Here is a 27,960-nt window from a genome sequence, read left to right on the forward strand (position 1 = left end):
ATATAAGCGATCCGTGTCAACCTCGACTACCATTGATCCAGGTTACTTGGGAAGTCAAAGTCTTCGTGCACATGGTACAAATCTCGTATGGATTCGATTCTTGATGTCCACAAAATCGTCCACGTTACGCTGCGCTCGAAGCCTTACACGCTTCGGTTCTCCTGAGAGTTAATTTGACAACTATTCGCGCCGAACGCTCCTAAACTTCATCTAGGAAAAGATCCGTCTCGATGACGGTGCGATGGCTTTCCGACCACTGCAACAGCTTCTGCAACTGGTCGAACGAGCACGCCTCGCGGAAGTAGCGCTCCAGGGTTGGTGACAAAATGTTCAATCGAAGAGCTTCATTGCGGAGAGCAAAGAATATCTTGAACAGCTTCGTGAGCTCCACCACCTCTTGGTTGAACATTTGCTGAGCATGGCACTGCAGCTGCAGCTTTTGGTCAGCCGACAGCTTCAGCTCTGCGTCCAACTCCATCGCCAACGGATTCTCTGAAAACGTGCGCAGCATTTGCACCTGAAGAACACGCGTGCGCATCGCAGCGAGCTGTCGTCCGACGAACACGAAGCATTTCCATACAGCTCGCTCGCGATCTCCGTGCTGCATAGCTAGCGTACGGCGCTGCCGGTTCAGCCGCATAAGGGACTGGAAATTGGCAGGGTTCTGAATGGTCGAGAAGGCCTCCGTTCGACCTGTGACCACCTCCAAGCGATTTTTCCAGTCAAACATCTGCGGTGAGTTCGGGCAAGGCAGTGGACCGAAGCCCGGGCCGCTGACACCCCAATGATATGAACGTACGAGATCGCGATTAATTTGCAGGCGCTTGATGCCATTTTCCAGGGTCTCGACGTACGTCTGCTGCTTTTTGCGACTCTCACGCGCCGAATCACGATTGCGTTCAAGCTTCTTTTCTTTCTTTTTGGCCTCCTCGTCCATGAGTGATTTCAAAATACTGCTAACCTCAGGCTCTTCGGGCTTCCGAGCAATGCTTACAAAGCCCGGTCCCGCACGAACACCCTTCGGCTGAAGTGTTCTGGCCGGTTTCAGCATCGGAGCACCAGTCGCAGGCACAGAAAATCCTGTCTGCACTGGAGTCATTTCAACGTCACCTGATAATCCACTCTGGGGATTGACCTGCTGCTGCTGCTGCATATTCATATTCATGGGCATCTGCATGTTCATGCCCATCGGCATGCCTGGCAGTCCCATGGGCATCTGCATTCCATTCATTCCACCCATTCCGTTCATTTGAGCCAGCTGCGCCATTTGCATTTGCATCTGCAACTGCATTTGTAACTGCATTTGCATGGGGAGCTGCATGCCATTCATGTTGTTCATCCCATTCATTCCCATAGGCATCTGCATCGGCATCCCCATCATGTTCATTCCCTGCGGACCCATCATCTGGTACATCATGAATGGGTTCGGCATCATTCCTTGTGCCCCCAATCCATTGCCTTGCTGCGACTGGTCAGTCATATTGGTGTCATTGTTGCCATTTGTATCAGCATCACTCGCGCCAGCTCCCTTGTTACCAGTTGCGGCATCTGCACTTGCAGCAGCGTCTCCAGAAGCGGCGCTTCCTTGGGATCCTGCTACACCAGGCTTTTCCTTGGCGTGATTGGGGCTGCTGACTGGTAGACCAAACTTGCCTCTGTTGGCGGTAGAGTACTGAGGAGCGGAAGAGCTTGTAGATGTTTGGCCTGAAGAAGAAGTCGCCACTGTCGCTTGGGTGCGAGACCCAGGGCACTTGGCAATCAACGAAGCCGCGCCCTCAGCCACAGCAATATCTAGCGCTGATGGGTTTGACGGATGGGACTGACGACGATGAGCGGGCGGGGTGCTGGGTTTCCCAGAAGCCGGCGCAGTTGTGGTTGCAGAGGTCTGGTTTCCACCACCGAAGTTGTTCATCCAGCTCGAGCCGGCAGTTCCAGCAGCTTGTTGGAATTGTTGCTGCTGTTGCTGGAACTGTTGTTGCTGCATGTGCATCTGCTGATGCTGAAATTGCTGGATGTGACTCGGCATCTGCTGCTGCTGCTGCTGTTGCTGCTGGAAGGCCATGATGTTGTTCTGTCCGGCGGCCTGGTTGAACATCATATTGTGCATGGCCGTATCGCGTCGCTGCTCCACCTCCAAATGCTTGGAGAAGACCGCGTCGTTGTTGTCATCCAGCATGTGGACAATGTCCTCGCTCAGTGAGCGCTGGACGTCCGCGCGCGGTTTATCATGGGTGGGTGTCGCTGATCCCGCGTGGCTGTGCATCGTGTTGGGCGACGCGTTCTGTTGCTGGTCGAAGCCTCCATTGGCGTTCACATTGGCCACGTGCATGCTCGGGTTGGGACTAGCTGTGGAGCTGGCCGTACTGGCCGAACTGACTTCATCCGTGAACATGTCGAACTTCATGCCGAAGTTGGCGTCGTTCTCGTTCCAGTCGTCCCACAAGTTGCGGCTCATATTGGACGACAGGCCTCTGGACACAGCAACACACTAGTAAGTACGATACCACCTTTCAGCTCCTCCTGTCAGACCCAAGGGACGTACGAGAGCACGGGGTCCAGATGCAGCGGCAGGTCCGACATGCTCAGGTCCATGGACGGCTCCTCGCCCTCTCCATTTATCTGGAACAAGGTCAACAAGAGCCGCGAAGGTCAGAGAGGGTTACGTCAGTATCAGGTTCAGACAGCACCCACGCTGAAGGCCTGGTACGGCTGGTAATGCAGCGCGGCCTTCTTGGCCTTGGGCGCCTTCGACATGCTCTGCGGGTGGACGCTGAGCGGACGGGAAAGTGGCTTGCCTGGCCCTCACTTGTTCGCTGCAATTCGGCGTCTACCGCCGAGGCGGAGGTAACGCGAGCAGCCTGGCAGGAGACCCTATATATCGGACAAGGTAAACGTAATCATCATTTCTTATGGGATTGGACAAAAAGATGGACATTCGCTATTCCATTCGCTGAAAATGGATTTAGAGAGTATCTTCTATATGGAATCATGGGCGGTAGTCACCTCTCCATTCGCATTTCACTAGTGAAACTGGCTGCGCAGAAAGCCTGTCGTCCAGCATGGCAAAATAACAGGATTTGCGGTCTAAACACTGTCTTGTAATGACCGTGGGATAGCATAAACCTCTCATATGGCCTGGGAGCAGCCACCGATATAGAAGTTGACACCGGACAAAAACGCCCGTTGATTGGGCCATGGTCCGCCACTAGGCGCGGCGGCCCAGGCACGTCATGCGGCCCGTACTGGGGCGGTTGGCGCTGTGAGAGCAGCACCAATGTAGCGTTGAGAGTTGAGCTGTAAGCAGAAGCACTTGAGGCGAGTGCACGCGACTGTGGACGAGCGTGCGTGGGGTGCGATGAGCGGCGTCGAACGCCGGAAGACGCCTGCTGACGATCGGTGGTGTGGCGCACATCATCGTACCGATTTTAATGGTACATGATCCCTCCGCCACCCCGATGAGATGAATCTGAACAAGCAGGCACACCACAGCCAGATTCACATGTCGGTTACTGCAATCATTAGCCCTGTTGCTGCTACTATTTAAATAGCTCGCTGCAACAGCGGACAGCAGCGGCTTCTGTATGTACCCCACAGGAACAGCGAGGCACAACGTCCTCGGCAAACATTCCAGGCGCTGATTGGCAGAAACGCAAACCCTTGCCCTTGCGAAGAATCCAGGGATGCGGGGGAGCTCACACCTTATTCTTCATGTCAGCTGATCCGTCGCAAGTCTTCCCTCGGAATGCCCTTTCCAGCCCACGCTCCCTCTTGGAACTGGTGGCTCTTGTTCGAGACGCGCAGTCAGCTTTCGCCGCTTCCCCTGCGCGTCGAGCAGTAGCTTTTCGGTCTCAAGACAAACAAGCAGTTAGTCAAGATGTTGGTGTGGCAGGATGTGTTCACGGAGGACGAGGTCATGTCGGACTCGAACAAGGTGACTCCGTGCAAGGACATGGAGGGCAACCTGGTCTCGGGCATGTTCCAGGTCGAGTCCAAGACGGTGGCCAAGGGATCCGACAACGTCGACATCGGCTGCGGTGACGCTTTCGGCGGTGATGACGAGCAGGTGGATGACTCGGTCGAGACGGTTAACAGCGTGATCGACGACACTGTCGGCTTTGGTTACATCGAGACGGGCTTTGACACGAAGGCCGAGCTCAAGACGTACCTCAAGTCGTACTTCCGCAAGACCATGAAGCACCTCAAGGCCACGAATGCCAGCGACGAGGACCTCGCCCAGTTCAAGACTGACGCCCAGGAGATCGTCAAGTTCCTCGTGTCCATGTTCAAGGAGCTGCAGTTCTACATGTTCAAGTCGTGCGACTCGGAGGCCGGCCTCGCCTACGCCTACTACCCGGACGGCGCCGTGGCCCCCATCTTCTGCTACATCAAGTGGGGCCTCAAGGAGGTCAAGTTCTAAGCGCGTGCGAGCGCTAGACGGGAGCGTCTGTTGCTGTTGTCTGCAGCTCGAGACTCTTCTCCTTGACCCGCGCATTAAACCTTAATTAATGCCTCCTTTTCATGTACTCCAATTCTTGTCAGCTGTGTTCTTCTTATACGTTGGCCATTGCATTCATGGTCAATATGCACCCCACCGACCAACGATATTTGCAAAGAAATCTATAATGAGGGTTTACGCTGCTTAGCGCTCAATGACGATGGCAACAACGCTCAGCCCCAGCACGGTGAAGAGGACAGCCAAGATCTTGAGCATGAAGACCCGGAAGTCCAGCTGCTCCACTTCGTCTCCGCTGTCCTTGCCTTCTACGTCGCCCACGCCGTGGTCGTAGTGCAGCGGGATGAAGTCCACGCGACGGAAGCCCTGCGTGTTGCGCAGATGCTCATTCTCGAGACGGAAGAAGCTCCAGAAGGTTCGGCGGAACAGCTCGAGAACCATCGTGAAAGGCTGCAGATACAGCGGCAGCCACCGAGCAGCACCGCGCGGTGGAATGAGCGTTAGTGTCCACGCAAAACGCAGGAACAAGTCAGCTACGATAGCGGCGTAATAGACCCACTTGCGTGAGAACATCTGCGAGTCTCCCAGGAACTTGAATTGCGGCCGGCCGAGGCCCCAGTCCATCGTCACATCCCAGACCCACGTATACAGCGAGCTAGCCGTGAACAGGAACAGCCACGCAACCACAAACATGCGCACCTTCGAGGCGTTTTCTTCGCTGTTGTCATTGTGCAGAGGGTGAAAGAGGCCGAACAGCACAACCACCTGCGTGAGCGCGTACTTGGCAGCGTTGGGCAAATGCGGCCACCACGTTTTCGTATCGTACACGCGGCGTAGATTCTGCAGGAAGCGCCACCAGAGTGGCAGCGCGCATACTAAAGGCACCACAACGTTCACGTAGTACACATTGTCAGCGCAGGTTGGTTCATCCGGGTCCAGTGTCGTAGTTAAGGCGGATATGCCATCTTCAGCTGGAACAATGTCTTTGCGCAAAAACTCCTTCGTGGCGAAGAAGCAGACCGACCAGCTGACGTCCTGCGTGACCTTGACTGTACTAGTGAGGTAGTCTCCCACGAAAGTGTGAAAGAACGACACGGGATACAGTGGCGACCACACGACTTCCCACACCGTCCGAAGCATACCAAGTTGTTGGCCCCACGGGCGGATAGCGTAGAAGTAGAAGGTGTACAAGAACAGCGCCAGCGGATAGTAGCCGCGGTGCAGCAGCTCCTCCGGGAAGTAGCCATTCACAACCTTGTAGTAGAGCAGCACATTCGCCAGGAACATGATGGTCATGTTCGTGGCATCGCTAAACACCTGCGGATACGACTGCGCTCGCCGCGGGTTCAGCTCGAAAATGTAGCGGTAGTTGATCCTTGCAGCCCGCCAGACGTAAAGGGACACTCCCACCAGCCAATGTAGCAGCAGGAGACAGCCAATGCCACGGTACACGGGGTAGGCTCGGGTGCGCACGAGGTCGATAAGATGGTTCTCACGTCCATTGTGAAACATAGGGACTACGAGCGAGTCCCAGCACACCCAGATGAGCAGAATGAGACAGGAGCCAGCCTTGATGCCCAGATAAATATGCCCCCAATTCACAAAGTCCTCCTTCTTGGTCATGAGCGTTGCCACTGCCACCGTCGTGTTTCCGTCGCAGTACCAGTCAGCGAACGACCGCTCTACCTGCTTCAGCAGCTTCGAGCACCGCTGGGCCTTGGCAAACTCAAACGTCTGCAGCTTGTTCTTCTGTTCCTCACGCTGGTCGACCGGAAAGCTAGCGATCTTGTCGTAGCGCTTGAGAATCTTGACGAACCCCGTGTAATTGAGCAACGCAAAGTTGTGCAGCAGATTCAGCAGTCGATGCAGTTCGACTAGCGAATTCTTGAGCGAGTCCTGCGCGGTAGCAGGCGAGTCTTCTCGGTGCTGGGCCTGCAGATGTACCAGCTGCTCGGCCAATTGTGCTGCATGTCGGGCGTAGGCACGCTCCACTTTGCTGTACTCATGCTCCAGCGCCTCCTCGAAGGCGACGGGTGCAGAGAGCAGCGACTGCAGCTGCTCGGACTCGGCGGACGACGGCGGAGACCCGGAGAGCCGCAAGAACGCGAGTTTGTGGACGATCTTCTTGGCCAGCTGCGCACTGCTGCCCGTAGCCATGGGGCGCCACTGGTGGCCGCTCAGCGCGTTGGTCTCCATGTTCTCAGTGGGCAATCGCACCTCCAACGTCGTGCTGGAGGCGGCGGCGGCCAGCGCCGCGTCGGTCTGCCGCTGCCGCTCCAGCAGCCGCTTGAGTCCGTCGTAGTCCAGATAGTCGCCACGCCACTCAGCTACGACGTTGTCGCGCAGCCGTAGGCTGAAGTGAACCATCGTGCCGGCGGTGTGGAGGATCCGCTTGTGGCAGTCGCTGACGTTGCCGTGCCGTCTGCGCCACTGCTTGCGGCTGGATCTGATTAGCCTCTGAGGTGTGACCTCGCACTTGACGTGGCTTCGAAAGGCCAATGGTCTAGTCGAACGGCAACGGCGTGGCCGGCGTTTTAGGTGCCTGGTGTTTGAATTTGACACCTAGTGTTTGTATGGAGGTGCAATACCTAGCCCATACAGTAGTATTTTAGAACGGTCGAGCAATAAAACCGCGCACTATTATACCTGGGCAAAGGCAACTTGCTGCTTGCCAGCAACAGCGCAAACCTTGGTCGCTACGATACGTGTATGCAAATTTCGGTTCAGAGCTCAGAAATCTCTACAACGTTGATGTGGCTACTTCCGTAGCGCCGCGAGCCGCATGGACAGATCATCCTGCGACTTCTTCTCGCGAGCAGCTTCTGTGGTGGGCAGCTCGGTGCCCACAAGCCCCGCCGAGTCGAGCTGCCCTGCAACTTTGAGCCCGTTCTCGTCCGCGACCATCTGAATGAGGTCGTCCACCTGATCCGCGGGCGTCGAGAGCGACGTACCGCTGCTCATGGCGCCCTCCATGTAGGCGGAGCGCACGTCCATGTCCTCAAAGTGCTTCTCGAACTGATCCATGGTCTGCGATATCTTCTCCACGTTCATGGACTCCATGACCGTGTCCATGCCCTTGACCACGCCGCTCATGTTGGCCTTGAGCTGCCCCATGCTGATGGCCGTCTGAACGCGCGCCGCCACTGCGTCCATGCGCGAAGCCAGCTGCAGGTAACTCAGCGCCTGGTTCTTCTCGCGGATCACGTTCTGCGCGTAGATCTTGGCGCCCTCCATGTTGCCCTGCTCGATGGCCTTCTTGAGTTTGGCTTTCTGCGCCACCTGATTCTTGTCGCACTTCTTGGCGTTGCGCAGCAGCGTCTTGGCCGTGAACTTCATGTTGAACAGCTCGTCCTCGAGCTTGTTCTTGCGCGAAAAGATGTTCATCATGGCGTCTCTTGTCGTCTGCTGTGCCTGGCTAATGAGCGCCTTCCTCGCCTTCCTCGTAATGCGGGATGGATTTTATTAAGCAACGTAACCAGAGATTAAGTTGCGTGTAAGTTGCTACAATAAACTTCAACAAGAAGGGCGTGAAGCCATTTCATTTTGGGCTAGACGACTTCTCTTCCACGTATCCTAGCTCGTAGCACGACGACAATTCACACAAATTGCCGGGCGGGGGCATTGGTCATCGAGATCCCACAGCAGCTTCGTCCTCAACGACCCACTCGCGTCAGTCCCCGCGCCTGGCACGGCGCACCAGCAGGTTATTCGCGCAGCGGAGGGCTGCCCCTCTGGCCAGTGCCGCCGTTGTAGCCCGCGATGTACGCGTTGGCTTCGGCCTGCGAGTCGAAGCGCTGGTGCTGGTTGTGGGAGTACCCGTTTGTCTGAGCCTTGGCCGAGTCCCAGGACTTGTAGACGCCCGTCTCGCGGCCGTTGGCCACCGCGTAGTATCCTCCTTTACCTCTTCCGTTGCCCTTCGGCATACTCACTTGAATTTCTTGTTGGGTTTCTTCTTGGTCCACTTGCGTCCTCCTCGCGATTTTTGGAAAGTGACCTTGCGTGAGATCAGAAAAGCTCACTTCTGCTCATTTAATTAAATAAACAGTTTATTAAATATGGTAGTCTCGTATATGGTCATTTATGTGCGTTGATTTGTAAAGGTGAATTAAATAATGAAGGCTATTCGTTGTTGCCTTCCACAAACACATTTGCAACAACGTTCCAGACGATGGTAGCTAGCGTGACAAGCAATTCCTCCCGAGGAGAGGCAACTGGCCTATTTACAAGCTTACCTGAACGCGGCGAAGGCTCGCAACACGCGTGTGACTCTCAAACTGTGATGGCGTATCCCATGCTGCGAACGGTTCGGCCAGCCTCGAGTTCTCATGGCGAGCCCATAACGGTGGTCGCAGCGATAGGATGACTCACCGCCGACGCAAAAACCCACAGACCACTTCAACAAGGTGCGCACTTGCGCAGCAGCAGCAAGATCTTCACCTCCCGAGTTGCTGCAATTTCCGTCACCGACGGATGTTTTGTCGAGACTGGGACACAGTCTTCCGCTCCGCCTTCCGATGGCAATCAAGTTGTACGGGGGAAATAAGTAACTCGGACGGCAGTGCAGACAAGCGGGGAAATGGACGGCCCCGCTGTCAACGCGACGACGGCAGTAGACGAACGCAGGTTGCAGCTCAACTCGCGCATACATGTATCGCGCTGTGACAGTCTCGCAAAGAAAGCAACCACCGCTGATCCAGCCGAAGCGAGCATCAGGCAAGATATTCAACTACCTCGCACGAGGTGGCGCCGCAAGCGCGCTCAGTCAAGTACATGTTTGTTGTGGCTCCATTTGCTCGTACTTAAACGAATCTGAATGCGTGCCGATCGACGCGACGCGCGTGGCTTCAACTTGCAACTAAAAGTCGTTATGCGCCATTTCGGGCATGCGAAGCCCGCTCACTCTTCAATCTGCCGCCCCAGAGCAACGCCTGTAACGCATTCGTCCCTCCGCACCATGATGAACGATCTTAAGACCACGCCGGAGTTGCTACCGCTGTCGCTGCCCGCACACGTGACCCGCCAGCACCAGAGCCATAGCGTGGACGGCATGAGCCCGCGCGCCCACTCGACGGTGAGCTCAGTCGCCACGCTCGCCGGTAGCAAAGACGGCAGCACTTCGCACCACGTGCGTCGCCTTTCCACGGGCCAAATAGCTGACGAAGCCGTGCCCAGGGAGCGCATCGATGTCATCAACGAATTCCTTCGAGAACGCGTCACCACCAAGCCGCTCGTCGGTGTCGTCTGCGGCTCCGGACTCGGCGGCCTCAGCAAGTGCCTGTCCAACCAAGAAGTCATCAAGTACGAGGATATCCCGCAGTTCCCGCGATCCACCGTCGAGGGCCACGCCGGAGAGCTCGTGTTCGGCGACCTGGATGGCATCCGTGTTGTGTGCATGCGCGGTCGCTTCCACTGCTACGAGGGCTACGCCATGCGCGAGACGGCGCTGCCCATTCGCGTTATGTACCTGCTGGGTATCAAGTATCTGTTGGTGACTAATGCGGCGGGCGGTCTGAATCCGGACTTCAACGTCGGAGACCTGATGATCATGAACGACCACTTGAACATGCCTGGTTTGTCGGGCCAGCATCCACTGATCGGGCCAAATGATTCTCGTTTTGGCGCTCGCTTCACCCCACTTTCAAACTGCTATGACAAGAAACTTCAGGATCTGGCCGTCAAGGTGGCCGAGAATCTTGGCTTGGCCCACAAAGTTCGTAAGGGGGTGTACTGTTTTGTGTCCGGACCCACTTACGAGACGCCGACGGAATGCCGTTTCCTCAGACTGGTGGGAGGTGACGCTGTCGGCATGAGCACCGTGCCTGAGGTTATCGTGGCAGCACACTGTGGGCTGAAAGTCATCGGCCTGTCGCTGATCACCAACAAGGCGCTCTTCCCCGGGGAGGAGCGAGAGGCCGCTTCTCACAACGAGGTCCTTGAGACCGTTCAGGCCACGCAGCACGACATCGAGACGTACGTGCGAGACCTGATCGCAGCCATTGGCAAGCAGCATCATTCATAGAGCGGTGCCAGTCTTTATAAGTTATAAGTCTGCTAGCTTGGTGCCAACTGAAATAAAATACAGTAAGTTAGATGATAGTTATATCTGCGTGTTGTTTACCATGCTAAAAGCATAGGCGCTCGTGGGATCCAGAGTACACCAGCACATGAATGTATGCGAAAGACCTCCACGCTGCATATGAGCACTCGCTCCCGGCAGTCCAAGAACATGTATAACACATCTCATGGTTAACCGCGAAGAGCATGAGCCAGGTGAGTATCTCGGTTTCGTATTCAAATATAGTCCGGCCAATAGATTTTGAGTACATGGCTATACTACTGACTTGTTCTCACTATGCTCATTTGGTCGCCATCAACTTTTGAACAATTTTGAACAGATGGCGCGCAAATTTGCGCGCCATCGTGGCTCGGTAGTTCAGTCTTCAGCGCGTACGCACGCGATCACCTCGCTTCAAGCACCATGATGAACGACACGAAGGACCCCAGGACCCCCCTGTCCAACGTGCAGCCACCTAACCAGAGTGGCAACGACAATGCTGTACCCAAGGAGCGCATCGATGTCATCAACGAATTCCTTCGAGAACGCGTCACCACCAAGCCGCTCGTCGGTGTCGTCTGCGGCACCGGACTCGGCGGCCTCAGCAAGTGCCTGTCCAACCAAGAAGTCATCAAGTACGAGGATATCCCGCAGTTCCCGCGATCCACCGTCGAGGGCCACGCCGGAGAGCTCGTGTTCGGCGACCTGGATGGCATCCGTGTTGTGTGCATGCGCGGTCGCTTCCACTGCTACGAGGGCTACGCCATGCGCGAGACGGCGCTGCCCATTCGCGTTATGTACCTGCTGGGTATCAAGTATCTGTTGGTGACTAATGCGGCGGGCGGTCTGAACCCGGACTTCAACGTCGGAGACCTGATGATCATGAACGACCACTTGAACATGCCTGGTTTGTCGGGCCAGCATCCACTGATCGGGCCAAATGATTCTCGTTTTGGTGGTCGTTTTACACCTCTGACCAACTGCTACGACGAGAAGTTGCAGGACCTGGCGTACAGTGTAGCAGAAAAGATGGGTCTGGCCCACAAAGTTCGACGTGGCGTTTACTGTTTCGTCTCCGGACCAACATACGAGACCCCGACCGAGGCTCGCTATCTAAGACTTGTTGGCTGCGATGCTGTCGGCATGAGCACAGTTCCTGAAGTGATCGTGGCGGCGCACTGCGGACTGAAGACCATCGGGCTGTCCGTCATCACGAATAAGGCTCTTTTCCCTGGAGAGAAAGGCTCGCCGGCATGTCATGACGAAGTAATTGAGACCATTGAGGCCACGCAGAAAGACATCGAGACGTTTGTGCGAGAACTAATCGCAGCCATCGGCAATAGGATAAACCCTTGTACTCTAATGTTGTAAGTTTGAGCGAACCGTCTTACCAACTCAAGCCTTCGATGTATAGAGGCAACGAGAACACAATATACCACATGCAGGCAAACAGTCTATTTTGAAGAGAAGAGATTGCTTCGTTGATACCGAGGCGCTATACCACTGGTAGATAGCCGAGTGCCTCAATCGCTGAGAACGAATTGCTGGTAATACAATTTGCGTACAGATCGGATGGATTTCACGGTTCCCTTTACCCTGCGCTCTATAGGTGGTTCCCCACAATTCCACTAACTTTAAGGGCTGCCACTAAAATCGCCTTGTTGGTGCTTGCTGTCTCACTTACACGCTCTTCACAGACCGCTCGAAAAACTTGATGCATCCGTCATAACTTGCGCTCACAATGAGCCCCGTGCAAGCATTTGTATTCACATCGTCGCTCGCCTCGAGCTTGGACTTCACCATGGCAAAGGTGCTTGCGGGAGCGAACAACGCGACGGTGACTATTCCATTGGGCGGCTCAGCAGCTGAGTGCAGATGAAACCAGTGAGAACTTGCCAGCAATAGGCCCACGTATTCGATTGCACATTGTATGATACCTTACCTGTAAAAAATTCGTACGAGGAGTTGCGATCCTGCTTGCTGCTTTTTACAATGCTCATAGACCGGAGGTATCTGATAAAATTACAACAGCGTTAGATAGGAAGCTGCACGAAAGTGCTCACACTGGCGAGCACACCTTGCTTTGTTCCAAACGTAGACTGAACCATTCTCGGATCCACAAATTACGAAGTCTCCATCTTGGCTAATGTCATGAGAATGAGAACTTCACTGAAAGGCCACCCAAATTCGCATACATCACAGAGCCGTACCTGAATCGTCCCTTGATTTGAAGGTGCCCGTTGACGAGGCCTTTGTACTTGCATATTCGTGAATAATTGTCCACTGAGAATAATCTCATCCGGGAATCGTTCGTGCTGACCAAGAAATACTTTCCCTCTGGATCGAACTCGATGCCAGTAACCTTACGCCCCTTTCTCATCGACCCGCGGCTGTTTCGGCACTCAATTTGAGTGTAGTAGTTCATCTGCTGGTGCGAGTTGACTTGGTAGAAGATGCATTGGCCATTCAGCAAACCAACAATAGCTCGTGTACCGCTCGGGTTAAAACTGGCAGCAGTGATCATCACGGGTGTTTGAACGTAGGAAACCACGCAGCCGTCCGGAATATCCCAAACGCGCGCCTTGTTGTCGAAGCATCCGGATAAGAAGTATCTGTCCTCCTGTGTTTTGCAAGTACAGAGTTCGTTGTCAACACGAAGTTTGGGCAATTGGGCGATAGACATTCAACAAACCTTTGGATGAAAGTCTACTGCCGGCACGCTATCTGGATGGTGAAAAACATGCAAGCAATCTTCACGGGAAATGTGCCACAGCCGAACCGTCTAGGATGACAACAAGAAGATCACTGTCAGCTCGTGATGCATTTCGTACATGACATCGTAATAATAGTAAACCTTGTCCATCGACGCAGAGAGGATAAAGTTGCTGCGGCTCCAGGATACATCGACGATCGGCATTGTATGACCCTGACGAAGCGAAAGCAAGCAGTCAATGGAGGCATATTTGTTCGCCTCGAGGCATGGAGTTAGCGTTCATGCCCGCTGACTCACCTGGTAAGACCGTTCTGGTTCTGCATCAAGAATCTGTTTCTCCTCGCTCTCCCTTGACACTGTTGCGTCTTCTTCAGAGCTAATCTGAACCTTCCAAACGCGCAAGATAGCATCTTGGCCTCCAGAAACAAGGCGGGCGCCGTCATGGCTAAACTTCATCGTCCAAATAGTGCCCGTGTGCTTGGATAACGTTTGTGCTAAACACAAATCTTCAAGGTCCCGTTTTTCTTTCTTGCACGACGTCACCTAAATGCAACGTGTTGTCAGAAAAACTATCCTACAGCAAGTCCAATAGAAACAAGAAGAGCAAGATGCAGTACCGGGACATGGTTCCTTTTCGTCGGTTCTTTCGCCTTAGACTTCATCGGAAATCTAGACATGATTTTCGTCAGAGAAGGGCGTCTGGTCTTGGTCCGTTTGACCTGCTCACAGCCAAGTTTTTGACTAAGCAACATCCACAAGAGTGTCTTTGTACTCCGTTTTATCACTGACGCACCTCTTCTTCTTGTGGAACAACAAAGTTATTAGGGAAAATCGAGTACGAGTCCGCTGGTAAGCTAGCGAGGTCCCGGATGTCGAATACCTCGCCTGTGTCCTTGTTCTTCACAATGTACTTGCTGTCGTCTGCGTCGGTAACCTTGTTGTTGATCTCCGGCCCCCTCAATGCCTGATTGGTGGCGGTATTCAAGGCTGCCAATAAGTAATGCAAGCAATATAAGCATCAGTATAAGCGCGTTGAGCCTGGTAGAACCTTGAACGCACCGGTCGAGGCCTGTCTCGAAGCGTCCGCATCCACGTCTTCATGGGCGTCGTAGAACTACAAATTGAAGCCAAAGTCAATCTCATTCTCCTTATAAATGGCGCAATACTATCACTTACATCGTCGTCTGATAGTAGTCCGCTGTCCTCGTGTCTGGAGGCGCGTCCGTGCTCCAAGCGAGACGTCGTCGTCGATGCTGCGGGGGTTGGGGGAGGTGGTGCCATACTCCTGGTAGCCCTGCTACTTCCAGTTGCGGGGGTAGCTTGAGCTTCCGCCGTCTCCATATTCCTGCAGTTTCCCGCTTTTTAATGCGCAGGAGTCGAACGTCGCAATGCTATGAATAACTTCAACCTAAAGACCATCACTCTGCACATTGAAGCGGCGCTTTTCTGGAAGATCCACATTTCGGATTTTGCGCCGCGACGCAGATACTGCAAGACAGGATGACGATTGCCAACGCGGCCGAGCCAGATTTGTTCGCGCTGCATACGCGCAAGCCTAAGACTATTGACGTGGAGATGCTGGACTACGGCTTCGTGGAGCGCTGCGCCGACCTGGACGAGCTCAAGGGGATCCTGGCAACGCTCCGATCGGGCAAGGAAGGTCGCTATCCTGACCTGGAGAAGGCCACGGAGAACCGCATCCTGGATCTGCTGCCTGACCGAGAGCGCAACAAGATCCTGCGAATGCGCTCGGGGCCGACAACCAACGAGCTGACCACTGAGATTGACGAGCTGTCCCATTGGGCGGCCGAGATGGACCTGAAGAATGACGCCCTCATGCGACAAGCTCCGATCAAGCGAGAACTGCCTCCTGTGCGAGGGCAGCAAGCTCCTGGAGATTCAGAGTCAGAGCTTGCACGTTCCCCTACGAAGATGGCTCCAGATAAATGTGACCAGAAGAAGTCCAAGGCGATCCCAGCTTACGATTTTAGATCGTGGGAGAAGTACGATGTTGACAAGGCTCTTGTAGAGCTCGATGAAGAGAGCGAACGAGCCAAGGAGCAGGCTCGAAAGCAGCGAGAAGAGCAAGAAATGCGTGTCGCCTCGCGAAAGCGAGAGCTGGAGTCACTTCCCAAGTCAGTTGAGCTAGATATGCTCCAGCCAGAAACACGGAAAGTGTACGCGGGATACGAAAAGCAAAAGGGCAATGACTGTTTCAAGGCCAATGAACTGGAGATGGCTCTGCTGCACTACACCCGGAGTATGGCCTACGACGACACAGACGCTATCCTCTATGCCAATCGCGCATTGGTGCATCTCCGTATGAAGAACTTCGCCGCTGCTGAAGACGATTGTGCGCGCGCCATTTTGCTCGACCCTGGCTATATGAAGGGATGGAGTCGTCGTGGCATGACTCGCTACAGGAGGGGAAAGTACGCTGAGTCGGTACAAGACTTCAAAGAGGCTCTGCGGTTGGAGCCTGGGAATCGTGAGGTAACAAAGCTGTTGAAAGCCGCAAAAGAGAAGCACGAAGAGGTCAATGGTGTTCTATTGAACAACGAAGACTCGCCTGTCATGGCTGAAGAAAAAACTTTCAAGCGTTTTGAGATCATCGAGAAGGTTGAAGAAAAGCCGTTCAAGCGTTTTGAGATCATTGAGGAGGAGGACGACGACATGAGTCTGAATGAACAGAAGAATAACCAGAACACACACGACCGGCAGCCTGATCGAGGTTCGTTTGAGAAACCTTTCACGCGTTTTGAGATCATTGAGGAGGAGAGCTCGGAAGACGAAGATGACGATTAGTTCCAGTGGGACTCGATGCAACAGCCGACAAACCTACTACTTTTGCCGTGTAAATCGCTTATCGAGACAACCACGAAGACCGGCACGCTTATTCATTGCCTAGCAAGCTGCGGCTCTCCAATGCAGCTTTGTCTATAGTTCTACTCTGTTTCCATGTCGGTCGTCTGACTGTCCTGCTCTGTAGGCTGACGCACAACGCCCAGACCTGACTTCGCCGTGGAGAGGAAGTAGGATCGTGTGTCACCGAAAGACAGCACAGCTGCCTTCACGAGCATTCCCGGCGAGAAGACCTCCTCCATGACGAGCTTGTCAACGTCGTGGTTGCGCACGTCTTCCAGGCGAATCGTTCCGGGGAATGCCTCCTTCAGCACCGTCTCGTCCACACACAGGATGTCCACCATCACCTGCCGAGACGTGATCTTCACCACGCGGCAAAGGACCACGTCGCTGAGTCGCAACACCTGCGCGGATGCCACCGTTTTGTTTGCGCGCGTGACCTCCACGACGTCCTGCGAGATGCTCCACGTGCCGCAGATGGACGCGAAGATGGCTCCGTTGTGCACATACGCCCCGCTTCCTGGCTTGAGCTTTCCGTCCGCCGTGGCCAGGCGCTGACCGGGCACTGCGACGTCTCCTGCTGCGCTGCTCATGTCGAATCGATTTCAACTCGTCCTGAACCTTCTTATGCCGATATTAATCGTTTCCATCGAATTTGGGAGGTTACACAAAGTTGCGCTCGCCATACAAAAGTCGTACGATGGTGCGTCTCAAGACTCGCTACCTCGTGGTGGAGGCCTCTGGCGGGCGCAAGCTGGCGGTGAAGAAGGAAGACATCGCGGCGCTGATCCGTGAGTCCATCACCAAGAGTTATGGGGATTTCGGAGCTGGATTAGCGCAGTATGCTTTCCAAGGTCCGTGGCTATGAGTGGCTTGCTGCGACTGTATTATGAGAGCGCTGACTGGATATGTGCGTCGATGATGCTGCGCAGTGCTATATTATAACACCCAAACCAGGCTGGCAGTCATTCGGTGCGCACGCGAGATGTGCAAGATGGTCGAGACGTCGCTGGTGTTCGTGACGGACGTACACAACCAAGACGTCAGCATCCGCGTGGCTCGCGTATGCGGTACGAGCAGCTCAACCGAAGGAGGTTCAATCGTGTTGCTATGTACTGATGGTTGTGCTCTTGCTCAGGGTCGAGCCGAACGTGCAGAGAGCATTTGCTGAAGTTTTCCCTCGAGCGCGCCAAGACTCTGAATTTGTACGCTACGCAGCCTAACTTCGACGAGGAAGTGCAAGCGGAAATCGCGCGCGTTGATCCACAGTAACGAAGCAAGGCTATTTAACGCTCAATACACACGGTCACGGGTTGTATCGCCAATATTGAAGTACTGAGGATTACTACTACTAATATCTGCAAGCTCAGGTCATGCCCCTGAGCACCGCAACACAGCACACCTCCAAACTCGTCTGTTCGCTGTATGTATTATTTGCTGCCTGGGAGTACGTCGAGAGCAGCAAAGACCTGCCTATCGTTTCGCTTGCGTCGATCAGATAGCCGTCTATTCGATGGACTTGCCCTGCTTCTCGTACTCCGTCTCGATCTGCGAGCAGTGGTAATCCACCTCATCGAAGATCTCGCGCACATTCTTGCCGGGCACCTCCATCACGTGCTTGGTGCCGTTGACTGCAACGAGAGAGCAGCAAAAACACCAGTTAGTCCCAGCTCCGCATTCAAACTGCAGCAGCCATTGGCAAACGTACTGAAGTCCAGCTTGATAATAGGCAGCGACCCCGTCAGCGACGTCTCGTAGCCGATCTCCGCCTTAGGGTTCACCTTGCGCGTCTGCAATCAATGTGAAATCATATCAGAATGTATTTCTCCTTCCCTCCTATACTGGTCAGCCCACCTTCTCGGCCGTCAACTGCCGGTAGAACTCACTGGGCAACAGACAAAAGTCAGTCCAGCGGCCAACAACAACGCGAAGAGATACGACGCTTCTGTCACTCACCAGGCGCCCGTCGCCCGCCGGTCGAAGCTGGAGAAGGAGATCTTGGCCGACTTGAGGAATCGAACCACGTTGCGCGCCGCCATCTTGTCTGTTGCTGCTGTTTGACTGTCACCACCACCGCTCAATATCGGTATCCCGTCGTATGGAATATGCTAAACGATCGGTTGATGTATTCACACACCAGTCGATTTATAGATACATTTTCGGACATCAATTCCAGCGATGCCGCCCGAGACGATCGACCGCGAGAAGCACTGCCCCTTCCTGCTGCGAGTGTTCTTCAGCAAGGGCGCGCACAACAGGCACGTGGACTGCAGAGGCTGATGCATTGATGCAAGGAACTGCGACTGATGTCAATGGGGCTGTGCTGTGTCTGTGCCCGTTGATGCAGAGCCGACGCGTTCGAAGCTCTGGACGACAAGCCGATTGCCAACGAGCTGCACATTTACACATGGTAAGCTTGAGGGCTTTGTTGTTGTTGCTCTATAATAGCTTTGGATCAATTCCTGATGTGGCTTTGGTGCAGGCCTGACGCGACGCTGCGTGAACTCGCAGACCTGGTGCAAGACTCGAACGCGGACGCCCAGAAGCCCAACATGCGCCTCAGTATTTGCGTTGTATCGGAGACAAGGGACGGGAGGTGAGCATTATTGGTTGCCAATGGGTAACCGTTTGAGGCGGCTGCTAACAAACTTGGTGCTGCTGTGCAAGAGTGCTCATGCGGAAGGTTGGCTACGTGAACAGCAGTCATCGTCGATGCGCTGACGACAGCAAGACTCTTGCCAGTGTACGATTTCATCCAGGTGACCTGGTAGATATTGCGATGGTAGACTAGGAGCAGCGCCATAAGCCCTCGGACAATACATCAGATGTGTCTGAAAGATAGCGCCGTATCCAATACTCCTCTTAGCTGATACTGCTTTCTGCAGGTTTTCTGATTGCCAGCAAAGTCTCACACACACAAGGGAAGATGGTGCTGGTGAGTACGGACACGTTCTTGGTCAAGGTGGCGGAGTTGTACGCGGAGGGGCAGAGCTCCAAGGGCTCGGTGGCCGTATCCTGCAAGAGTGGTGCGTCCTGCAACTGCATTAGTGTCTCCCCATTGTCTGACCTTGTCCACACTTTCATGACGCAGTGCCAGTGGCTAAAGTGAACACCAAAGCGCAGCAGCAGATCCGCAAGCTCTCGGTGGAGGACGGAGAGCACGTGCTGCTCTTCCGCGCCTGCAAGTATGGCAACAACAAGCACAAGAAGAAGTACAGCACGGTGGTACGGATGCTTGGCAGTTTGTTGAGGGGGTCCATTGGACTAACTGTAACATCTTTCTTGTGCTCAGGTGACGTCTGTGAGCCACGCGTCGTTCCACGCGTCTCTGAGCCAGATCGTCAAGACTAAGGTGGACGTGACCGTCAAGGATGTGGCTGGCAAAGGCCCCAAGCGGGTGGCCAAGGTCAAGAAGACCACGGAATAGATAGATGGACGTCCTTGAGATCGAGAAGGAGAGCCAAATGGAAGAGTTCTGATGATTACAAAGCTACAAGGGTGTACACAGGTTCAGTTGGTATCGACCCGAGATGTAGATATCTCTGGTCACTGCGTAGACGCCGGAGATGCAGCGATGATTTGGTCTTCGTCGGTCTGGATGTACGTGTTGAAGGCTGGCAGGTCGTCGATGAGGGTCATGTCCCCCAACACGTCGCCTAAATAGTGGTTGCGCCGGGATGTCCGTCGCCGACCCTCTTGCAAGCCGGTGCTGGACAGCAAGCGCCCGACCATAGGCATGTAGTCGAGCACGAATTGCGGCTCTGAATTCCCACAGCTGGATCGGAAACAAAGAGCGTGAGATGGTAAAACTGCAGTCCAGTGAGTACTGCCTAAAACGCACCCTTTGTAAGCAGGCGGCAGTTCAAACTTGGACTTTAGCTCCGCCAGCGCTGTCTGGTGGGCGCGTCGACGGGAAGCAGCCAGAGCGCTATCGAACGTCCGCTGCACACAAGCCGAGGCAGAAGGTCCTTGCCCTCGCATCAGCAACGCACCGAGAGGGTTCGTCGATGAGACTAGCATGTGGAGACTGGAACGTCTCAACTCTAAGGCTGCAAGCCGCTCGCATTCCGAGAGGAAGAACGAATCCTGCTATCAGTTGGGAACAACCACCTCAGTGAACTATAGCGAGCGAGCAACTAACAAAGCTGATCGTACCTCGGCATCTCCGTGAGCAAGCCTGCCACTGGAAGAAGCCGTTGCTGGCGCCATCCAAGTCTCTGCAACCGAAGCAGCATCCAAGATCTGCGCTAGATCCGCCATAGCGTCAATATCTGCCTGCTTTTCCTCGCGGGTTTTGTCCTCAATGTTCTGCTCTACAGCGCTGAGCTCGGCAAGTAAGTTGCTCGTCAACGCGTCAAATGAGGAGCATCCAGTTGACCAGACAGTCCACGCAGGGATATCAACGTGTCCAGACTCATCAGCATCACGCTTGTCTGCACTTACGTGCTGCCAGCGCCACTGAGCCTTGGTATTTACTTCAGACGCCGACAGGTTTGCCTCCAGAAAATTCAGGGAGCGCCGCACATCACACTCGAAGTACTTGCCCAGTGCATCAATGAGAGACGGTACCAGTTGAAGCCCTTCGATGAAAGCCACCAGATGCAGCCAAGTTGCAAACTCGTCCATTGAAGGTCTGCGAAGCTCACGACGTAGGCGTCCAGGTTTCGTGGGAAATGCATCAGGTAGCTGCGCACATGTTACGACAATCGGGCACTTTGAATGTTTTGCGATTGAGCACACGGCGTTGAGGAAACCTTTGTCTTCGTCAAAGACCAGGTCCACGTCTTCGAACAGCACAAGCGACAACGAAGCCGCTGTGGATTTCTCTAAACTCTTGCGGCCTTCAGAGTGCCTCCGCCGCTTCTTCTTCTGCTTCTGCTTCTTCCTGCTCTTGTCGTCCTTTCCACCTACGTGCAATACTCGGGTGGACTGCGTAGCTTCACCCGCAAGCTCCACGACGCTCTTTCCAGAGCGGCTTTGAGCCGCGTTAATTTCAATGATTTCGTATCCCAACTCTTCTGCGCATGCATAGACGGCAGCAGATTTACCAGAACCGGACTCACCCTCCAGGATGAACAGACGACACAAGTCGCCTACTTCGTCCTCGCTATCACTGTCACCGTCTTCAAATGTAAAAAGCTCCGTAGAAAAACAATCAAGCCTCTCGCGGTCACCGACACCGACTTTCCACGCACTCAACCATGACGATAGTGTGTGCAACGAATCCCGATTTCCAACAAGGCCGCTTGCATTCACCGGTAAGTAGCGGTCCACCAACGACAAGTTTTGCTCGCGGTCTACACGCTTTGCCTTGGCCTGCTCCAGCCCCTCAAGAAGTTCACGCACTCGTTTCTCGCGCATTCCGTGTGTTTCAACGAGTTCGTCGATGAGCAGAGTCTCCCTTTGTGCTAGCTCCACTGCAGTAGCATCTGAATTCACCACTGGGCGCGGCGAGGTGACATCGATTGCCTCGACAACTGGTGCTGGGATACTCGATGCATCTAAAAACTCACGAAACCAAAACTGTTCTGAAAACGAAGACTCTGTGACCACTTGCCCGTTCATGGCTGCTTTCAGTTGGCCCATTACGTCACTTGGCAGCCTGCTGTCTCCTGTGGAATCGTCATCAATGACAACCACGGCGGTGGCGATGTCCACGTTTGGCACCGCTTTCATTGACGGCATCGAGCCGTTCGTACTGGTATCCATATCCTCTGCTTCTACGCACATGGAGAGCACGTGCTGCACATTCGGAAAAAGTGACAATGACCTGCTCCAACGCCCCGTACCTGTACCTCGACGTGGCTTTGGTTCGCCATCTTCGTGAATCTCAACGATGCCATCGTCATTTTCAGCACTGCTGCTACGTTTAGCACCGGCTCGTGCCTGGAAAAACGGGCTCGCTGTTTGACCAGCAAAGAAGGCAAGGTCTTTCTCACGAGTCTGGCGTAGCTGCTCACGGAACGTCGACACAGCTTCAATTTCTTGCAGCTGCTTCCTCTCCTGCTCACTTAAGAAGAACGACTGCGCAGTTTTGTTACCTCCGGGTGAGTTAGTCGTCGACACGGCCTTTGCAGGAGGAGATGTCTTCTTCTTGTTCATTTCCAATTTCCTCTTGCGCCCACTAGTCGTCACGTTCGCTTCGGTTTTCTTCGTGGACGGCGGCGGTGTCAAAAAAGAAGCTGCATTATTCCTTGCAGCGACTGCATCCAGCAGTTTTTGCTGTTGCTGCAGGATCTCCGTCTTCATCACTGCATGCCTTTTCGGTCGTCCAGAACTCATCACAGTACTCAAATCGTCCTGCTTCAAGCTGCTATCAACTGCCGAGGCCATCTCCAGTCCAGCGCTCGCCTTCTTCTTCCTCGCTTTGCTCTTCTTCTCGGCCGCGATTTTCTCCGATTGCGAGGCCATTATGGCACTTGTAAGTGCATTTTCCTCTTCTACTGCCTCCGGTTTCTCCACTCCCTTGACGCAGAAGAGCGCGATCGACGGCTGCGACTTATCCACCGCTCGGGCAGCTCTGCGCGACGCTCTGGCCTTCTTCCTAGCGCCTCTTCTGGCCCAGTGCGCTCTCTCGTCGAACTCGGCATCGTCCGCCTCGCTGTCGATCTCCTCCACGAGCGAGCGCTTGTCGGGGCTAATGCGCGTGATGGTCTCCTTGGCACGCAACTGTGCGAGGCTGATGTCCAGTGGCGAGTCGCTGCGGTCCTCGCTCTTGTCCTGCGGCTGGGATTCCGACGTATCGAGCGTGTCCGAGACCTCCGACTTGGGGACGCTCAGCCACGAAGACATGCCTTGGGACGCCATGCGCACAGAGCGACGACCAAGCTCTGGCCAAAATGTGCTTCCCGCCAAATTGCTTTAAAAAGCTATTGTTACTTTACGGTTACATGTTATACCACTTCAGAGGACTCGTACCGCTTACTTTACATGCGACGTGTGTTGAGATCGCACTTCAAGACCTGATCTGCGCTGGACGAAAGCTGACTGCGGCAAAGTCATGAAGCGAAGCACGAGAACCTCGTCATGGAGTCGTACAACCCGATGTAGCATTGGATGTAGTCATCTATCAGTGCGCTGACTTAGTGAAATTCTCTAGTTGTAGCCTGCACCTAAAGTAGACCATGCGATACTGAAAATGAATTGGGCGACGTGTTACCTACTGCTGTAGCTCTCTCTCGCAACTAGTTACTCGGTTGGCCCGATGCATCAGCCATGGGGACTGAGTTCGGAGGCCCATTCATCTGCATCGGAGCCATTCCTTGCTGGGGCATCTGCATGTTCTGCTGGGACATGCCTTGTTGGCCCATGGACATGCTTTGTTGCGGCATCGCCATACTCTGCTGGGGCATTGCCATACTTTGCTGAGGCATTGCCATGCTCTGCTGAGGCATCGCCATACTTTGGTGAGGCATACTTTGCTGTTGCATGCCCTGTTGGGGCATTCCTTGTGTCGCCGGATTCATGCGCTGCATTTGCGTGGGGGGAATCATTCCATACCCTTGGGGGCCCATCTGAAAACCCATGTTGGGAACCATGCCACCTCGGGTATCTGCGTAGCTTGTTGGGACCTGCATGGCGTTGCTCATGCGGGCCGGGTGAGACATCGGTCCACTGCCGGGGACGCCGTAGGGCATGCCGCCGTTGGCATATCGCTGCTGTTGCTGTTGGGCCATGGGGTTCATTTGTCCATACTGCTGGGCCATCATTGGGTTCATGCGTGCCTGATACTGAGCCTGGGCTTGAGCATAGGCTTGGGCCTGAGCTTGAGCCTGCGCCTGCGCCTGGAGCCGAGCTTGAGCTTGCGCTCTCGCTTGCGCCTGAGCCTGAGCTTGTGCCTGGAGCTGAGCCTGGTTGGCCATGGGCATCTGCATCATACCTGAGCGGGCGTACTGCTGCTGAGGGATCTGAGGCTGCCCGTAGGCCTGCGGCTGTCTGGGGGACGTGTCGGAGGACTCGTCGGCCCACTTGGCCAGCGTCATGAGGTTTTTGTTGAGGTTCTTGCGCTTCTTGTCGAGCTTCTCCGTGAACTCCCCCAGCTGCGCCGTTCCCTTGCCGTGTTTGATCTGCGTGTTGAGCTCGATGATCTCCACGATGAGGCTCGAGTTCTCGTCCAGCATGGCCTGCGGGGACAAGAGGCAAATCTCCGGTCAGAGACCGATAGAGACTGCGCGTAGGCGAGATGACGCACCTGGATCTGCTCCGTCGTGACCTGCTTGGGCTCCTGCGTCTGCTGCGGTGCCGCGAACGCGCGGTTCACGGCCATCTGCGGAGCCGCCGCCGTCGTCATGTCCATCGCTAACGTTATGTGCTTTTCCAGGTTTTCACGCTAGGGTCAGTACTGTGATATTTAGATTAAGTACGATCGCGGGATTTGTTGATAATCAAATAGTGCGCTATGACTGGCTAAAACGTGGACGCACGCAAACCGCTGGTTTTCGAGCAATAGCCGATATCGAGCGAGTATGAGCGGTATGCAGCGCTTCCTCCGACTGAGCGCGACCGAGGCCGAGGCCGCCATGAAGCCCAAGCTGGTGGAAGGCAAGTGGAAGCAGCCGCTGATCTCGGGCCGCAAGGTCGCCATGGTGAAGAAGCACGCGCTGCGCAACGGTCTCGTGGGCACGTGGGAGGAAGGCAAGGGCGGCTGGCTTGAGACGTGGGACAGACCGCAGAAGCACCACGTGATGCGGCCACTCAAGGGCCATAAGAACCAACGCAACGAGTTCGATCGGTAGGTTATGGGGCGATTGAGTGAGTGGCGCCTTGGGGTAGAGACTGATAGGTGTGTGTGTGTGTTGCTTGTTGCTTGCTACAGCGTCAAGAAGGTGCAGGCGGCTATGGCGGCTATGCCCAGCAAGATCGCGGAACACAAGAAGGCGGTCAAGCAAGCCAAACCCCTCAAGGGCCTGGAAAAGTGGCTCAACGAAACGGACCCGTACTAGATGTAGAGCAGAAGCAGAGCCAGGAGCAGGGATAGGAACAAGGAGACACAACACATGCGGACACGCACCTTTTTGCTCCACTCTAGGCCGCGGCGTTGAAGGGGTTGCTGTATTTTGTTTGTTGTTGGTGATGTGGCGGCTGCAGCAACTTGCTACTGGATGACAAAGCCAAATTTGAGATGCAGCGAAGCCTTGCGTGGTCTGTTTGATCGACTCTGCGATGGTACGCAAATACTATCGACAGATACGAAGACCCTCTCGGATACCTTCTTGCTGCAGTAGTAGATGTTACAGCGCCGTTCAACAGGCCTGAAGCGTCACGCGCCCGATTAGTCGCGATCTGCAGTTGAGCAATCGAAGCCAAGCGAAGGTGTCGCTGTGCGGACAGCTATAGTGCAGACAACAACTCAAAGCATGCGCTTATCGAAGCATGGCCGAAGCAAGAAGGGACACGTTGCCCCAATGAGCGACGATGATGATAATGGCAATGATAATGAAGACCTTCGCCTGACGAACCGCCAGACTAACGCATTCCAGCTAAGACAAGCCTCCAGAGGAGTGTCATTCACGACATCCCGCGGCAGGATATGGTGCGTGCTGTGCTCGTGATCGCTGGTGTCCACTTGCAATGATGTCGACTGACTGAACGACTTGTACAACTGGCACAGGTTGATCCTGGTCATCAACTTGGTCATTGTCACTGCATTTATCTTCATGAGTTCTTCGCGTTTCCCATCTCTATCGGGGGAAGGTGTCGTAAATGAAGCACTAGAGCAAGATCACCAGCACCCGGGGCCGGTGAACAAGAATGTAGACCAAGTTTCCACCCTGTCAGCGTCCGACTTAACAATGACCAAAGCGCCGAAAACACAGGAAAACGCCCGTTCCGGAGGCTACACAATGTTGACGAGCACTGATCATCCCGAAACACCAGAGGAAGATCTCGATTTGACGGATGGCACAGAAAGCGAGACGGAGATAACTGAGGTGCCCAGCGATGAGACTCCTGCAGAACAGATCGGTGACGAAGAGAAGATATTGAATCCCGAGCCAGTAGTGGTGTCGGAAACCCAGGAAGCTCATTCCCCTGCATCTGGCGCTCCACCTGTGCCGTCACAGACGCTATATTTTGCTGCTTCCGACATTGATCAAGACACAAGCGAAGCATTCACCAAAGCAGATATTTCGTCAGTGCTAGCCTCCACTGGGTCACAGCGATCTCCAGCCGATGTCACGGAGCAACCCTCGCAGATTGAGGAGTCCCAGCCACCCTCCTCAGACACATTATTGTCGCCGCCGCCGTCACCACAACAATCGGTCGAGGCCGAACTTAGTTCCACCGCGTCAACAGCAACGGTACAAGCAGTGGAGGCTTTGCTGGAGGTTCAACCTGCGTCTAACGGTATCCCCACTTTGGCGGTAAAAACTTTACTACAGGGATACCAAGTTGACTGTGTTTGTATGTCTGTGGTGTTCCTCAGCTCTTCTAGATAATTTGTCGATGTGGCTCGCTGCTGACTCAGGCGTCGAAGTGGAGAACCTGGCAGCTTGCTTAGCGTCCTCTGGTGACGACGTCACTGCATGTGGTGTGATCAGGTACGGCTCATAGCCCGATCCAAACGTGTCACCCGGTATCACTTACTGATCTTGTTCAATTCATGCAGTTGGACTAGCCAAATTGTGAACTCGGACAATTATGCTGCAGACGCAATTGCCTTCCACGCAGCCTCACCACAGCAAAGTACTGTGTGGGTACCGATCGCGCCGGACACTCACAGTCAACTTCCTGCAGTGTATTTCTCGTGCCCCATGGTCACTGAAACAGGTAGAGTGCACGAGTCGATGACATTGCTTTTCGTGATCTCTCCGGCTCAAATAGTGGAGGTAAGCGATCGCTCACTTGACGAAAACTATAGTTTGACGCTGACCTTGAATATCGTTTTAATCAGCAGGGCGACTTGTACACCGGGCAGAAGTTCTTTGGGAACTCGCCGTACGGACAATTCGCTCTCCATGGTGGCAAGCCATCCTTTTACGCCAACAACGGGCTTGTCGAAAGCGACCACGTACTGCCCGTAGGGCGATTCTCGCTGCTCACATACCGATTGCACTCGGGTTACGCCGAAATCAAAGTGAACGGCGGACCTTGGGGTGGCGAATCCCCAGTGGAAGGTGATACTGACGAGAGACATGTCCGGATCACCGTGAATGAGGTGGTGAGCTTGGGCAACAGCAAAAGCGCTTGCGATACCAATGCATTCCAGGGCAGAATTGCTGAGGTGTTGGTGTATGACGCCGTTCTGGATAATGCACAAGTGGAAGCCGTAGAAAAATACCTCTACGACAAGTGGTGGGGGAACAAGCCGTTCCCAGAAACAGTAGCAGCAACTTCAGAACCCGGTCCTGCAACCGAGGCTCCACATGACGAGATCGCTGACGTTTTACCGGCACTTAATCCGGACCTCACAGATCCTGAGCCTGCATCCAAGGATCCGCATGCAGAGGACGCAAACGGTTCACCAACAACCGATCCTATTGATCCGACGGCGATCGAAACAGTGTCTGTTGGACCTGAAAACGAGCCCTCAGCGACTGGAAAGGCCTTGCAAACATCCTCGACGGCAAGACAACCAGATGGCGGGCTCACCACTGCTGCGGCCGCGGAGACGGAGGCGGTGCCAGCGTCCAAGTTCGATCCGCGCATCAACATCTTCGAGTGGACACCTCCAAGCGAAGGTGACACATCTCCGGCGAAGGAGCAGTGGGCGCGCACGGTGAAGGAGAGGGTGGACTTGATCCACAACTTCCAGCTGGGCGGCGATGTGCTGCGCGCACTCATCCGCCAACACAGGGACGAGCTCGTGGCGCTGCGCGATGAGCTCTTCGGGTGACGGCACAGCAGCTTTGAAGCCGTCAACGACACATAATACAAGCG

The 27,960-nt window shown here is 54.5% G+C and overlaps 17 protein-coding genes across 17 annotated transcripts; 8 read left to right on the plus strand and 9 right to left on the minus strand.

The window, feature by feature from the left end:
• Positions 1-199: 199 nt before the first annotated feature.
• Positions 200-2,754, minus strand: KRP23_488 (uncharacterized protein; the record flags this gene model as incomplete). The annotated part of the gene is made up of 3 exons (XM_067889650.1): positions 200-2,471; positions 2,543-2,619; positions 2,692-2,754. The coding sequence occupies 3 exons, from the start codon at positions 2,752-2,754 to the stop codon at positions 200-202; spliced, it is 2,412 nt and encodes an 803-aa protein (XP_067751050.1).
• A 1,120-nt stretch (positions 2,755-3,874) lies between these two features.
• KRP23_489 (Translationally-controlled tumor protein-like protein) lies at positions 3,875-4,417 on the plus strand (the record flags this gene model as incomplete). Its single annotated transcript, XM_067889661.1, has 1 exon — positions 3,875-4,417. One exon carries the CDS (start codon positions 3,875-3,877, stop codon positions 4,415-4,417), a length of 543 nt encoding a protein of 180 aa, XP_067751051.1.
• Positions 4,418-4,639: 222 nt separating this feature from the next.
• On the minus strand, positions 4,640-6,820 carry KRP23_490 (SPX and EXS domain-containing protein 1; the record flags this gene model as incomplete). Its single annotated transcript, XM_067889674.1, has 1 exon — positions 4,640-6,820. The coding sequence occupies one exon, from the start codon at positions 6,818-6,820 to the stop codon at positions 4,640-4,642; it is 2,181 nt and encodes a 726-aa protein (XP_067751052.1).
• A 390-nt stretch (positions 6,821-7,210) lies between these two features.
• On the minus strand, positions 7,211-7,840 carry KRP23_491 (Charged multivesicular body protein 1; the record flags this gene model as incomplete). Its single annotated transcript, XM_067889686.1, has 1 exon — positions 7,211-7,840. One exon carries the CDS (start codon positions 7,838-7,840, stop codon positions 7,211-7,213), a length of 630 nt encoding a protein of 209 aa, XP_067751053.1.
• A 317-nt stretch (positions 7,841-8,157) lies between these two features.
• KRP23_492 (Ribonuclease H) lies at positions 8,158-8,376 on the minus strand (the record flags this gene model as incomplete). The annotated part of the gene is made up of 1 exon (XM_067889697.1): positions 8,158-8,376. The coding sequence occupies one exon, from the start codon at positions 8,374-8,376 to the stop codon at positions 8,158-8,160; it is 219 nt and encodes a 72-aa protein (XP_067751054.1).
• Positions 8,377-9,407: 1,031 nt separating this feature from the next.
• Positions 9,408-10,472, plus strand: KRP23_493 (Purine nucleoside phosphorylase; the record flags this gene model as incomplete). The annotated part of the gene is made up of 1 exon (XM_067889708.1): positions 9,408-10,472. The coding sequence occupies one exon, from the start codon at positions 9,408-9,410 to the stop codon at positions 10,470-10,472; it is 1,065 nt and encodes a 354-aa protein (XP_067751055.1).
• A 459-nt stretch (positions 10,473-10,931) lies between these two features.
• Positions 10,932-11,879, plus strand: KRP23_494 (Purine nucleoside phosphorylase; the record flags this gene model as incomplete). The annotated part of the gene is made up of 1 exon (XM_067889719.1): positions 10,932-11,879. One exon carries the CDS (start codon positions 10,932-10,934, stop codon positions 11,877-11,879), a length of 948 nt encoding a protein of 315 aa, XP_067751056.1.
• A 309-nt stretch (positions 11,880-12,188) lies between these two features.
• On the minus strand, positions 12,189-14,562 carry KRP23_495 (WD repeat-containing protein 44; the record flags this gene model as incomplete). The annotated part of the gene is made up of 11 exons (XM_067889730.1): positions 12,189-12,373; positions 12,451-12,521; positions 12,586-12,651; positions 12,719-13,128; positions 13,201-13,290; positions 13,363-13,434; positions 13,519-13,764; positions 13,839-13,940; positions 14,015-14,208; positions 14,281-14,335; positions 14,398-14,562. The coding sequence occupies 11 exons, from the start codon at positions 14,560-14,562 to the stop codon at positions 12,189-12,191; spliced, it is 1,656 nt and encodes a 551-aa protein (XP_067751057.1).
• Positions 14,563-14,721: 159 nt separating this feature from the next.
• Positions 14,722-16,026, plus strand: KRP23_496 (Sperm-associated antigen 1; the record flags this gene model as incomplete). Its single annotated transcript, XM_067889742.1, has 1 exon — positions 14,722-16,026. The coding sequence occupies one exon, from the start codon at positions 14,722-14,724 to the stop codon at positions 16,024-16,026; it is 1,305 nt and encodes a 434-aa protein (XP_067751058.1).
• A 140-nt stretch (positions 16,027-16,166) lies between these two features.
• Positions 16,167-16,676, minus strand: KRP23_497 (Exosome complex component CSL4; the record flags this gene model as incomplete). The annotated part of the gene is made up of 1 exon (XM_067889753.1): positions 16,167-16,676. The coding sequence occupies one exon, from the start codon at positions 16,674-16,676 to the stop codon at positions 16,167-16,169; it is 510 nt and encodes a 169-aa protein (XP_067751059.1).
• Positions 16,677-16,783: 107 nt separating this feature from the next.
• KRP23_498 (Ribonuclease P/MRP protein subunit POP5) lies at positions 16,784-17,355 on the plus strand (the record flags this gene model as incomplete). Its single annotated transcript, XM_067889764.1, has 3 exons — positions 16,784-16,937; positions 17,016-17,153; positions 17,222-17,355. The coding sequence occupies 3 exons, from the start codon at positions 16,784-16,786 to the stop codon at positions 17,353-17,355; spliced, it is 426 nt and encodes a 141-aa protein (XP_067751060.1).
• Positions 17,356-17,589: 234 nt separating this feature from the next.
• Positions 17,590-18,122, minus strand: KRP23_499 (uncharacterized protein; the record flags this gene model as incomplete). The annotated part of the gene is made up of 4 exons (XM_067889776.1): positions 17,590-17,714; positions 17,792-17,873; positions 17,938-17,968; positions 18,040-18,122. The coding sequence occupies 4 exons, from the start codon at positions 18,120-18,122 to the stop codon at positions 17,590-17,592; spliced, it is 321 nt and encodes a 106-aa protein (XP_067751061.1).
• A 139-nt stretch (positions 18,123-18,261) lies between these two features.
• KRP23_500 (Histone deacetylase complex subunit SAP18) lies at positions 18,262-19,510 on the plus strand (the record flags this gene model as incomplete). The annotated part of the gene is made up of 7 exons (XM_067889787.1): positions 18,262-18,341; positions 18,431-18,493; positions 18,566-18,679; positions 18,751-18,842; positions 18,969-19,109; positions 19,175-19,308; positions 19,376-19,510. 7 exons carry the CDS (start codon positions 18,262-18,264, stop codon positions 19,508-19,510), a joined length of 759 nt encoding a protein of 252 aa, XP_067751062.1.
• A 119-nt stretch (positions 19,511-19,629) lies between these two features.
• Positions 19,630-22,890, minus strand: KRP23_501 (ATPase family AAA domain-containing protein 5; the record flags this gene model as incomplete). The annotated part of the gene is made up of 3 exons (XM_067889799.1): positions 19,630-19,858; positions 19,925-20,172; positions 20,239-22,890. 3 exons carry the CDS (start codon positions 22,888-22,890, stop codon positions 19,630-19,632), a joined length of 3,129 nt encoding a protein of 1,042 aa, XP_067751063.1.
• A 377-nt stretch (positions 22,891-23,267) lies between these two features.
• On the minus strand, positions 23,268-24,379 carry KRP23_502 (uncharacterized protein; the record flags this gene model as incomplete). The annotated part of the gene is made up of 2 exons (XM_067889810.1): positions 23,268-24,206; positions 24,275-24,379. The coding sequence occupies 2 exons, from the start codon at positions 24,377-24,379 to the stop codon at positions 23,268-23,270; spliced, it is 1,044 nt and encodes a 347-aa protein (XP_067751064.1).
• Positions 24,380-24,548: 169 nt separating this feature from the next.
• Positions 24,549-25,025, plus strand: KRP23_503 (uncharacterized protein; the record flags this gene model as incomplete). The annotated part of the gene is made up of 2 exons (XM_067889821.1): positions 24,549-24,814; positions 24,899-25,025. The coding sequence occupies 2 exons, from the start codon at positions 24,549-24,551 to the stop codon at positions 25,023-25,025; spliced, it is 393 nt and encodes a 130-aa protein (XP_067751065.1).
• Positions 25,026-25,439: 414 nt separating this feature from the next.
• KRP23_504 (uncharacterized protein) lies at positions 25,440-27,916 on the plus strand (the record flags this gene model as incomplete). Its single annotated transcript, XM_067889832.1, has 5 exons — positions 25,440-25,615; positions 25,694-26,427; positions 26,507-26,621; positions 26,690-26,909; positions 26,975-27,916. 5 exons carry the CDS (start codon positions 25,440-25,442, stop codon positions 27,914-27,916), a joined length of 2,187 nt encoding a protein of 728 aa, XP_067751066.1.
• Positions 27,917-27,960: the final 44 nt, after the last annotated feature.

The sequence above is a fragment of the Phytophthora ramorum genome (assembly GCF_020800215.1).
Source record: "Phytophthora ramorum isolate Pr-102 chromosome Unknown Phyram_PR-102_s0001, whole genome shotgun sequence".
Taxonomy (NCBI): domain Eukaryota; phylum Oomycota; class Peronosporomycetes; order Peronosporales; family Peronosporaceae; genus Phytophthora; species Phytophthora ramorum.